Here is a 12,543-nt window from a genome sequence, read left to right as displayed (position 1 = left end):
CAAATCTAATTCACGTTGCTCTGGCTTGCCATAACTTGTCATAATCTTGTAAAATGCCGTTTATCATCAAATGTTCATATACTGTCTCACGATCATGATTCAATGAGTTGATGCATTTACGACAAGGACACGGTTTCGTGACTTCATCAGTCGTGTTAGCAAATGCATAACGTAAAAAATTTCGGATTCCCACCTGATACTCAAGACTGCCACGAGGATAATCCATCCATGCCTTCATTGTTTGAACCTATAATATAACTCAAACATAATCAATTTCACTATTGTACAATCCTAACACACTAAAATAGTTCAACATATAGGTATGTGAGGAAATAAAATTTCGAACACCTTTTCTTTAAGTCATTTCAACAAACATGTTAGATACATATGTTTAAACTTGTTTTGAATGTATTCAAAAATCATTTATATAAAAAATTTAATAATCTAAAACATCAAAAATTAAAATATGGGCCAAAACTGACAATATATCTATCAACTTCACTCTTGATTAATCTAGCAATGGAACACAATATAATCTAAAAAATCAGGATTTCAAGAAAAAAAAATTGATTAATTTTTCTAAATAAGTTGAAAATTACCTAAAAATGACAAGCACAATTCCAATGTGGACTTGGTGGCCGCCGATCGAATCAATGAAATATGTGAGGTAAATGTTTAAATTAGCATGAAATTTTGCTTATGTTTTTTAAAATGATTTGATCGCTTCTCAACCGCTTCAAAATAAAACTCTGATTACGTTTTGTTTAAAATAAATTCTGCTTATGTTTCGTTTAAATTAGCATGAAATTCTGCTTATGTATTAGTTTTAGGAGCGGTTGCAACCGCTTCAAAATAAAACTTTACAAACGTTAATTACAAACCGCTTCTGAATTCACTAAATAAAGACGGTATAACTTAATTAACTGCTTCGTATGAAATTCTATTGAAGAGGATAATAAATAACCACTTCTAAAACCATACCCATTAGGTGCGGTTAATAAACCGATTGAAATAACCGATTCTGAATGCACTAAATAGAAATGGTTAAGTAAACTGCTTCGAATGAAATTCTGTTAAAGCGGATATTATGTAACCGCTTCTAAACCCTTCCTATTTTGCTGCGGTTCGTAAACCGCATCCAAACAACCGCTTCTGAATTCACTAAATGGAAGCGGTCTAATATAACCCATGAGCAATGATGATCCATCTTAAGAACGCATCGTTGCCCTGCAAACCCGACAGTACCATATTTAAAAGTCAAGGTGACAAATAATATAGTGCAGCATCTAAAGAGCATCCAAGTGGGTAACATAATGAACCACGAACTGTTAGTAGACCAACAGTATAGAAGATGAGAACTTTGGCCTGGAGAGTAACCTGGCTACTAGTAAAAATTTATAATGGTTCGTTTTTTAATATTGAAAAATTAAACCATCTTACAAACTGAGCAATGATGGCAGCGCGGTGGCTTGCCATTTTGGCATCGATCACAGTAGCCTGTTGGTTTTCTTTCAGACAACCATTTTGGCATCGATCACATTAGCCTGTTGGTTTTCTTTCAGACCCCTGGGAAGAAGTCATGGTTGCTGAGTTTGGGAACACCACAGAAATTGAAGATATTACAGAACTGCCATCCTCCACATTCTGCTGAGGCGAAATTTTCCAGTTAGCAGGAACTGAACCGGGATCCTTTAGGAGAACCATAAAATAGCTCCATGACAATAATACAAGGGGAAATTTAGGGAAAAGGGACTCTGGTGTGACTTATTTTAAAAAAAAAGATTCATAAGTCAATTTACATAAATGTCACTGTGTTTTAAGTTTAAATACACGCTTAAATTTGATTAAAACCTTTCTATACGCAAATTTGATTAAAACCCTTCTCAGCTATCAGTCGACCGAGAAACCTTTCTCTACGCAAATCCTTTTTCCTTCCCTTCTGTCGACGCACATCGATTTTTATTCCCGAAAATTTCCTTCCCTCGACGTGACGCAAACTCAATCGAAAGAATAGCTAACCAAAATCTAATAATTTTCATGTTTATTTCGATTCATTGCTTCTCCGTATAACGGCGTATTGAAAAAGAAAAGGTCGACCTAATCGACACAAGCTTGGTCGACCCAAGCGTGGAACATTGGGTCACCCACGCTTGGGTCGACTCGACTCAAGCTTCGGTCGATCCACCCAAATTCTCCATTTATTTTCCAAACGTATTTATTTGTATATGTAACAGGTCTATTTGCCGAGAAAACTAGGTATGGATGCAATTTTTCGATGCAAATTGACACTTCAATCTAGATATAAAGAGATTGCCGAGAAGATTCATCCTTATTTGAACAACGACGAGAAAGCCCTTTTTTTTTATCAGTCTCCTTTTGGTAAGGTATCATAGAGATTTTAAACAATAATTCTAAAATTTTTTTAATACAAGAAACCCAAACTTGTCAAATTTATATTTGACTTCTTAGAATGATTGGAACTATACTTTTTTTTTTGGTTGTGCTTGGGGAATTTCAGTTCGAGTTTCGCCTCCATCAGTTGCATGGGTAACTACACGTTATTTATGTCTTGCACAAGAGGTTTTATTTCACCATCGATACACATGCTACAAAAAAATTAAAATCGAAATTTTGTAAATTAATGGATTAAGAATTATCGACTGGGGACTAGATTAAAAACGAAAAACATGTAAATTATATGAACACAAATATAATTTTCCCGAATAAACATTTTGTGGTATATTGGATGTATTATAACGTGTGTGGTAAAATATTTCTGAGTTCTACATAAAATATAGAGAAAATATTTTTTTGGTTTATTAGCTATTATTTTTGTACGCATACTAAAAAATTCAGAAAATTATCTACGACTTGGACTTTCGTGGTACAGGTTGAGTGATTTAATAATCAAATTAAACTCAGGTTACTTGATTTCTCCGCCTGCATTATTTGGATTTCCTTCATAAAAATCCAATTAAAAATGACCCTGGAGAGTGGTTGACTTTAAACGACGACTTATTTAATGAAAGTAATGCTTTGAATCGAAAATGAAAACCACATAATAATATATTGTAAAAAATCCGAACAGTCGCTTTTATATGTATATAAATTAACAGACACGTATTTTAAACATACGAGTACAGTCGTAAAATTGAAAAATTTGAGAAATGGTATATCTATTATCCGTTGCTTGCTTTAGATTTCTGTTATCTCTTAGCTCGTTTCATATATAAAAATCGATAATAATTACATATCAAGTTTTACAATTTATTTAGTTAAAATTGTATTTTTGGTTATGTATGTTAGTTTTTTTACGATTTTGGTCATCTACGTAATAAAGTTTCAGTTTTAGTCATATATCTTTTGATTTTTTTCATCGAGAGTACTGATTTAGTATTGCATCTGTTTAATATCATGGCCACGTCAAAAAAGAAAAAATTGTTATAAAAAAAATAAAACAAACAAAGATGACATGCTGAGATTGGAATCTGAAAATATATATGATCAAAATTGTAAATAGGTTAACATAGCCAAAATACAATTTTTCTTTAAATTCTCAAACATGAAACCATTGTTCGTAAAGTAGGATCTGCCGATTCGACTAGGAACTGGTTATAGCTCCGATTTGTACTCAGTCTAAAATCTTTTTTATGGTCAAACTGGTCAGAGCCAATCAACCAGTTAAAAATCGATCCGACTGGTTTACCACTTTTAAATTTTAAATATAAAAAATATTTTTTTAAATTTTTTTTTATATTTAAAATTTTATTTTTATTATATATAATTATCTAGATTTTAAACTTTTGTAAAGATATTATTTTAATAGTATTAGATCGAGTTTATTTTGATTATTTTTTTGTTTAAAAATACAAAATAATTTTATTTGATTATATGTATATAGTATATATTTTAAACTTCGATAAATATATTTTATTATATATATATTTATTTATTTTTAAAATTTAAAATATTTATAGATTCAATCGTCCGATTAAAAGGTCCAATCATTTGAATCATTTTTATAAAATTGATTGATTTAATTATCGGTTTGATATGAAAAACATCATACGAAACACAATGTATGTTTAGGAGATGTACCAAATTCAAGGCAGAGGCTCTTATTCCCTACCAATTTCCAAGAACGTGCCGCGTAAGTCAACGTTATATCTTAGCAATTCATTGACTTTAAAAATACATACACGCATATATATATATATATATATATATATATATACACATACATACATTAAATATTTCCTTACCGCCATTGCTTGATCTACCTTTTATTTATGTCTCGCCTTTATCGTGATCCAAAACAAATATGATTTTAGAAATCTCTTTTATCATTTTCCTTTTCATTCCCACTGTCCATTCAAAAAAGGGTTGCTCAACTTCGGTTTGCGGTAACAAGAACTTGCCTATTCGATACCCCTTCCAGTTACAGGGCCAAAATCAGAAGGGTTGTGACTATCTTGCCTTAAATCTAACGTGCAGCAGCATTCAAGATGTTCCCCTCCTGAATCTTCCCGATTTCGGAGATTTCTACGTAAGAAACATCAACTATTCAGCTAACACGATACAACTTCACGATACAAATGATTGCCTCCCTAGTCGATTCATTAATGCCAAGGCCTCAAGTTCTCCTCTGATTGCCCTGAGTTACCAGAACTACACCTTTTTTAGCTGTGCCAAAGGGAATTTAAGTTTGAGTTTCCCCGTCATCAGTTGCCTAAGTAACTCCACGTTCTCTGTATTAGCAACTTCATCGATATCACGTGCACAAGAGATCAATTCTCTAGGATGCAGTGTTATTGAAACTGTGTCTATCCCGGTTTTATACCCACTTCAGTATGAGTATAACGGATTTAATGATGATCTCGTGTTGACATGGAATGCAACGACTTGCAAGGCATGTGAAAAGAAGCAAGGACTTGGGGCAGGTACTTAAATGTCTTCATCAAAGATAGGCTAATATATGAAAACTTATTCATTTAATGAACTGTGCGTATATCATCCATGTTTAGCATAGGCTAAACCTTATGTCAATTCTTTTCAATATTCTTGCTGCATATAAGTTTTCCTTGTTTAATCGTGTTGGGAATTTCTTAAGATGAGATTATTATTTAATTTTACTGTCATATTGGAGTATATGACCGTCAGGGAAGATTGAGAAAAACCATGAACACACCAGAATACCAGAGATAAATGAAGAAATAGATTTATATAAAGCATAGGATATATGTGTTAATGTGTGTGTGTGTAACTGGACCATGATGCATTTAAAAACTTTCTACAATTCTAAAAAAAGACTTCTCCACAGGGCTTAATGTATATGTTAATTCATCACAAGGTTTTAGCTAATTATCATGTGCCTTTTTTTGCTGACAGGCTATACCGTGCTGATAGTTTTTGCGACCTTGTTAGGACCTTTTCTGTCATGTCTTGGTTTATATGCACTGTTGGCGATAATAATATATATCATAAGACTGATAAAGAAGGCTACACAAGCAATATCGTTACTAGTAAGTCGACTCTCGGCCTACCTTGATATCCGCCGAGGTCAAGTTGCACCAGCAGTAAGACCAACAACACAGCCTTCAAATGTGGCAGCTGCAGGATCTGCCAGTAATTCTTCTGCCATTAATAAGCTGAGCATAATTGTTGTTGGAGAAAGCAGACGAATCCCCGGGCCTAATAGCATGTGTTGTCCAATATGTTTGGATGAATTCAAACCCAAAGAGAGAGTTAAAAGTATTACTGATTGTGATCACTGCTTCCATGAAAGCTGTATAGACCTGTGGCTGAGGACTCATAATTCATGTCCCATTTGTAGAAATGCGGCATCTTAGTTAATGTCAACATACATATACAACAGATAATCTTGATAGTTCGACGTGAGAATACAAAATGGAGTGCAACAACAGTCCTATATGACCTCCTACCATTTCAGAATCCTGAAACAAATGAGACAGGTCGTTGTTAGATGTCGCATCAGTGAAATCCTATTCTCCGCTTTCTTTTCAGAATACAGGACGAACAATAGACCCTTTAGAGGAGCCGAGATTCAACCTGTTCATTTTATCTTCGATTGAGTTTGAGCTAACCGGAGAAGTTCACTAAAGAACGTCTCTCAATAATATAATAGAGAGTTCCTAGTGAGGAGGTGGTTGGGGTTAATCGACCATTTCCTTTGCTTGCTCATGCCGTTGCTAGTGAGGAGGTGGTTGGAATAGATTAGCATGAAGTTCCGATTCCGAATCGCATCCAATGGTTACTGTATTCTTTTGTAGTTGTGTTGAGCATGACAGGGAGTTGTTCTGCGAACAAAATATGCCACCATTTCTCTTGATATCAAACAAGTTCAACCATTGGGTTTTGTTTTTTTTTTTTTTAATTTTCCCCACAATAGTTAGAGCCGAGATTTATGATTGTTTTTTTGGAATAGCTAATGGATTTTGTTATGTAACCATTTTGCATTTTCAATGTGCAACTGGATTCTTGAGTATTGAGAGTTGATATATTAGTTTATTTAAACTTTTAAAAAACTTTATGAGATAAAATTCAATTTTATATATAGTTTATTTAAATTTTAAAAGATTAAAATACTGATATAATTTCTGCCAAAAAAAAACATTTTGCAATATATTAATAGGATATGATTTATGTTATAAAATCAATTTTATTCAGTTTTTTTTTTACAATTTTAATTCTTTTTTGCCGTGGCATCGATATACAAAGGTGACGTGGTCCTAACTTGATGTTGACGTGCACCGTGTCACATCAGCACTCCCGTCTACTAAAATTACTTAAAAATAAAGGTACATGATTATAACTGGAATTTTCAAAATTGCATTATCAAAATGGTAATTTCTCTTGACATGTAGGAAAATTGATTTGTAACTTTGTACGGAAATTGGTTTCCACGTGATCATTTGATTTGCTCCGATTAAATTCCAAATAATTTGACATGTAAGCATAGTAGAAATTTTCACGGATAAATCATCAATCCATGTGCATGTAACGATCAAAAGATTTCTAATTAACAAATACTCTTATTTCAGACAATTGCACATCATTAGTTCTCACTGTGAATATCATTCAAAATTAATTAACATCGGGAAGGTTTAGATGTAAAAACATAGAAGATTGCATTATTTTTAGTCTCGTATGTTCGTCTCTTTCTGATATTTGTAATATATGTTATTAAGTTTCAGTTTTAATATGCTAATTTTTTTTTAGAATTTTAATCTTTTTTTCCGACACTGTGTTAAATTGTGCAATATAATATAAGAGCTCTTGATTCAAAAAATATTAAAATTGTCAAAAATTAAAAGTTACATGACTAAAATTGAAATTTGATAACATAAAAAACCAAAATCACAAAGATTCAAACAAACCAGATCAAAAATGCAATTTTCTCATAAAAGTATTTTATTCAAAAACAGATTCGGGAATAAAGCTATTTGTGTTTGAATAAAATATTAAGAGCACCCTTTTTTTTTAAAAAAAAGTTATTAAATTGAAGCACAAGTGAACAAGTCCAAAAGTCGTAATTTAAACCTTTCGTGTAATATTTTAGGGGAAAAAGCTCGAAACACATTTTTTAAGCACCCAATGGGCTGCTGGCCCATATGGTTAGGCCTTCTTTCAAGTGACCCATTGGACTGTAAGATTTAAAAGCCCGATAAACTTCATGATAAGAGGGGAAGGGAATGGCGTTTGGAGGATTCTTGATTCTTTATTTCAGTCGATCGAAACAAATATTTGATCGAGCATGAAGAAAAGTGGAAGCGGGAGCAATATGGTGGACAAGGGTCGGATCTTGCCGGCGGACCCGAATCTACCGCGATTCCTCTGCCAGAACTGCCACCAAAACCTATGCTTCGTCGGAGTCGATTCTTACGCCGATAAATTCCTCGCCCCCGGTTTGGTCTTTCCCCTGAAACTACTCATTTCGTAATTTATCATAATTTTAAGCACATGAATTCTGTATTCGTATCAGTGGTGTCAAATTATCTTTAATAAAATATTGGAACCTATTTTTTTGTGGGAAAAAATATTAAAACTTTGCTGATGTAGTTGTCACGGCCAAATTTTGGGAGTTTGATTGAGAACGTGATACTCTTAAGTTATTGAGCATGTTTGCATATGATATATGAGACACTTTAGAGCATGCTATTGATGTGGTGCAATAGTCGTTTAGCTTTCCTAATTCTTTTTTTTAAGCTGGAGGTACCTTTTGTGGCTGCTTTGTCGTATCCCCGATGTTGGTTAGTTGTTGATTTGGTTGAGTCCGACTTCAATCATTTCATTTTAGCTCCTGGAATAGCGTAATATGGGATTGATATAACTTTACTGCCACTCAATACGGTTTTTGAACTGTTGAGGCTACAAACATGTTTTCAGTGATTTAGTGAGGACTAGAAGTATGAGTTTTAAATGTTCTGGTCTTATTTATGAAAATATAAATGTTGTATTAGAAAAGTGCCTCATTGTGTTCGTTTCATGCAATACCTTCAACATGTAGATCCCCGCATTGTAAAGCTCCGTAGTTTTACCTGAAAGGGATGGCATGATGACATTGATAGTTGATATCAAATTACTTTGAATTACTTTTAGAACAAAATAAGTGCTCAATTTTGGTGTAGTGTCAATTAGCTGTGTGATTCTTTTGCATGTGTGCTTTTTCATGTGCAGGACAAGGTTCTTCAATTCATGGCTCTAGTAGTATTATAGGTTCAACGAGAATGGACAATTCATATGTCGTGTTGCCAAAGCAAAGGAATCAGGTTCCCGGCGTCCCTCCTCGTCCTCGAGGAGGAGCTGTGCTTCCTGATGCTAGCCAGTCTGGGAAAGCAATAGATGAGTCATTTGTTGTATTACCTCCACCAGCTGCTTCTGTGTATAAATGTGAACCTGGAACTGATGGAAATGGGACCAATTCGACATTACCACGGGGTGATCCCACTAATACTCATATGCAACAGAATAATTCAGGTTTCCACTCCACTATAACAATCCTAAATCGTGCATTTGATATTGCCACAACACAAACACAGGTACGCAATATGCTTATATAAACCATAATGATTTATTTTCGCATTTTTCTTATCATTCCCATATTTTCTCCAGGTTGAGCAACCTTTATGTCTTGAATGCATGCGAATATTGTCTGATAAACTTGATAAGGAGGTGGAAGATGTGAATAGGGACATACTAGCATATGAAGCATGTCTTCAACGTTTGGAAGGGGAAGCAAAAACCGTTCTTAGTGATGCTGAGTTTCTCAAGGAGAAACTGAAGGTCTGTTGTATTCATGTTTGGAATAACTTTTGAAACAAAATAACATATAATACATCAATAGGTTTGTCTTTTTTTTTTTGGGCCTAAATGTTAAGATGGTTTTCCCTAATTGGTTTAGGTTATGGGTAAAGCATATTCATAATTTATTATAATTTTTCTTTCACTATTATATTTTTTCGTTTACATTTTTCTTTTGAATTTTGAGTGGAGGAATGTACATGTCTATTTGAACTCCACTCTTTGATATTCCGAGATATCCGACCGATTGGTTTGGTTGAGCAGAACTAGATGCCAAATTCCTTTAACGAGGACTTGAATTATCTGATATTCTGCATGTGTATTTTTTTAGAATTCTAAAATAGAAGTAAAAATCTCAGCTGTGAAAGAACTTCGGCATTTTTCTCTTTATTTATTAGTACGAGTTGAACATCTAATTAGGAATTTAATGAGTGATTTTATCATATTTGGATCTTATATAAGATAGAAGAAGAAGAAAGAAAACTTGAAGCGGCAATTGCAGAAACAGAAAAACAATGCAGGGAAGTGACCAGCGAACTAAAAGAACTGGAGTTGAAGTCTGCCCGTTTTAAGGAGCTGGAAGAGCGGTAATGCCCTAATGAACTTCAAATCATAATTGTTTTTGAGTTATCCAGATAAAGTTTTATGACGGTAATATGATGTTTTGGATTGATTCTTCTGGTTCTTGGATCAATTCTATAACATATCCTGTTGGAACTTATTTTAAAATTTTACAGATACTGGCTGGAGTTCAATAACTTTCAGTTTCAGTTGATCTCACATCAGGTTTGTTCGGTTCACCTTCTATATGATTTGTGAAATTTATGCAAATATATGTAATTTTCAGTTGATTAGTTGATGATGACGTGATGGCTTCCCTCCTCTTATTCCTTTCTCTTGGATTCTTGTTCATATCTCTGAATTACCACCAAGAGGGCAAAGAACAAATTTGAGTTGGGGTTTTGAATGGTATGGAATTCAAACTCGACGATACACTTACTTCCTGGAGGCCATTAGTGATTAATGTTGAACAATTATCACGATGATGCAGAAGAACACTTAGTAGTCTTGCTTCTATTTATGGTATTTACTTATCTCGGAACATTTTAACTTCAATTTATGGTCAACAGGAAGAGCGGGACGCTATTCTGGCTAAAATTGAAGTTTCGCAAGCTCATTTAGAGTTGTTAAAGCGTACCAACGTGCTAAATGATGCCTTTCCTATTTGGCATGATGGAGAGTTTGGAACCATCAATACCTTCAGGCTGGGAAGACTTCCCAAAGTTCAGGTCTGTAGGTTAGATGGTGAAGAACTTATGGCAGTTACATTGATATCAGTCTCTAAAAATCTCTCTGATTGCATTGTTTACTTCCTATGTAATACTTAGGTTGAGTGGGATGAGATAAATGCTGCATGGGGACAAGCTTGCCTTCTCCTTCATACAATGGCTCAGTACTTCCGGCCAAAGTTTCAGTATCCTTTACAAAAGAATATTTACAATGTTGCTTGACTTCCAGTTGGTTGTGTGTTTTTTTAAGGTAACATTCCATTTACAGTTCATCAGATCCAGATTTACAGCAAAATTGATTCTAAGGGAATAGAATCTACCAAATCGATGTCAGTTCCAATTCTAAGGCCTCCCAGTAGCAACAGCCAACAGTATATGCGACTTGGTTTACCTGATTGGTGGTGGTTCTAGTTTATACTAAAATGTAGCCGATAAACTCCATGACAATCCTTTTTGAATTGCCATTTCTTAATTTATGCTTTCCAGATACCGAATTAAGATTCTTCCTATGGGGAGTTATCCTCGCATAATGGACAGCAGTAACAATACTTATGAACTGTAAGTTGAAAATAATGTTTTGAATGGTGGTTTTCCGTTTTGTTTTAACTTTTATCGGTAAATAAAAAATGTATTACTCAAAAAGGGTTGTTTGCTCTTTGATCTGTAAACCATAAAAGGGTCTGCCTCTTTGTGAATGCTACTTGTTTGAAATTTGTTCACTGTGCTTTGATGTAATCGTTAGCAAATTATTCAATTATATTCTTTGGGATTACCTGCTTTGATGTAATCGTATGTATTGAGAAACAACTCAAAGTTCTTTTTTTTCGTATTTATTTTTGCATGTGCAGCCATCACCATGTTATACTTCAATAACTCTATTTTGCATTTTAAACTCATATCCATTGTCTGCATCTCCCAGATTTGGGCCTGTGAATGTATTCTGGAGCACTCGTTATGACAAAGCCATGACATTGTTCCTAGCCTGCCTAAAGGAGTTTGCAGAGTTCGCAAATTCGAAGGATAAAGAAAAAAATATTCCTTCCGAGAAATGTTTTAAGCTTCCATATAAGTAAGTTTAGATTTTTCCTGCGATTGACTGGCATCATGTATTTTTTATTTCATTTGGTAAAGATAATATCCATTCATCGTTATCTAAATTATTTAAACATTTATGAAATTTACCATTGAAATATTCATGAAACACGTATAATGCTGAGGAATAATTTTCAATTTTGGAACATGCACATTACCATCTTAATTTATCATCTGTCCCTGTCAAACCACAAGCTTCGAACTTGAAGTAACCATATTGATGTATGCTAAAATGAATTAGAACTCCGAATATCTTAAGCATTCGGCATGTTTTTGCAGGATTGAAAATGATAAAGTGGAAAACTACTCCATTACGCAGAGCTTCAACAAACCAGAGAATTGGACCAAAGCTTTGAAATACACTCTTTGCAATCTGAAATGGGCTCTCTACTGGTTTGTTGGCAATACAAATTTCCAGCCTCTGACTGCTTCTGCTTCTGCTTCTGCTTCTGAAGTATCAGGCGTAGGTTCTCTGTACAGTAAACATCCTTCTGATTCTAAGTTACAATCCCACGATACAGGCTATTTGTAAATACTGGCAACACAACAAAATCTAAAGAAAAACTCGAGTTTGGTTCGGGTTTAGTGAAATCACTTTGTATTGTCATGACGATCTTCCGGTAATCAATTAAATGCGAAGTTTTAATAACTTGGACCGTACCATATCATGAAATGAGGTGTGGTTTAACGAGAAAATGCGATGGAAAATGCAATTAAGTTTTCTTTAACATAGTTGAAGCACAACAATAAATAGCAAAATCACATTGACAACTCATACAACATTAATACTCTTCTATTCGGCATGGAAAGATGACCAACCAAAAGAGCAGTAGAAACTGAA

General features: G+C 34.0%; 2 protein-coding genes across 2 annotated transcripts; both read left to right on the top strand.

The window, feature by feature from the left end:
- The first annotated feature begins 4,278 nt into the window (after positions 1–4,278).
- On the top strand, positions 4,279–6,313 carry LOC142518586 (putative RING-H2 finger protein ATL21A). The gene is made up of 2 exons (XM_075621379.1): positions 4,279–4,940; positions 5,389–6,313. Exons 1-2 carry the CDS (start codon positions 4,322–4,324, stop codon positions 5,847–5,849), a joined length of 1,080 nt encoding a protein of 359 aa, XP_075477494.1. The 5' UTR covers positions 4,279–4,321; the 3' UTR covers positions 5,850–6,313.
- A 1,389-nt stretch (positions 6,314–7,702) lies between these two features.
- LOC142517968 (beclin-1-like protein) lies at positions 7,703–12,351 on the top strand. Its single transcript, XM_075620509.1, has 10 exons — positions 7,703–7,925; positions 8,698–9,059; positions 9,133–9,303; positions 9,784–9,908; positions 10,059–10,107; positions 10,452–10,610; positions 10,710–10,795; positions 11,097–11,168; positions 11,530–11,679; positions 11,982–12,351. Exons 1-10 carry the CDS (start codon positions 7,775–7,777, stop codon positions 12,232–12,234), a joined length of 1,578 nt encoding a protein of 525 aa, XP_075476624.1. The 5' UTR covers positions 7,703–7,774; the 3' UTR covers positions 12,235–12,351.
- The last annotated feature ends 192 nt before the right edge of the window (positions 12,352–12,543 follow it).

This window comes from Primulina tabacum, chromosome 11 (genome assembly GCF_025594145.1).
Source record: "Primulina tabacum isolate GXHZ01 chromosome 11, ASM2559414v2, whole genome shotgun sequence".
Classification (NCBI taxonomy): Eukaryota; Viridiplantae; Streptophyta; class Magnoliopsida; order Lamiales; family Gesneriaceae; genus Primulina; species Primulina tabacum.
The sequence above is the reverse complement of the archived record's forward strand: the minus strand, read 5'-3'. Positions and strand labels throughout refer to the sequence as shown.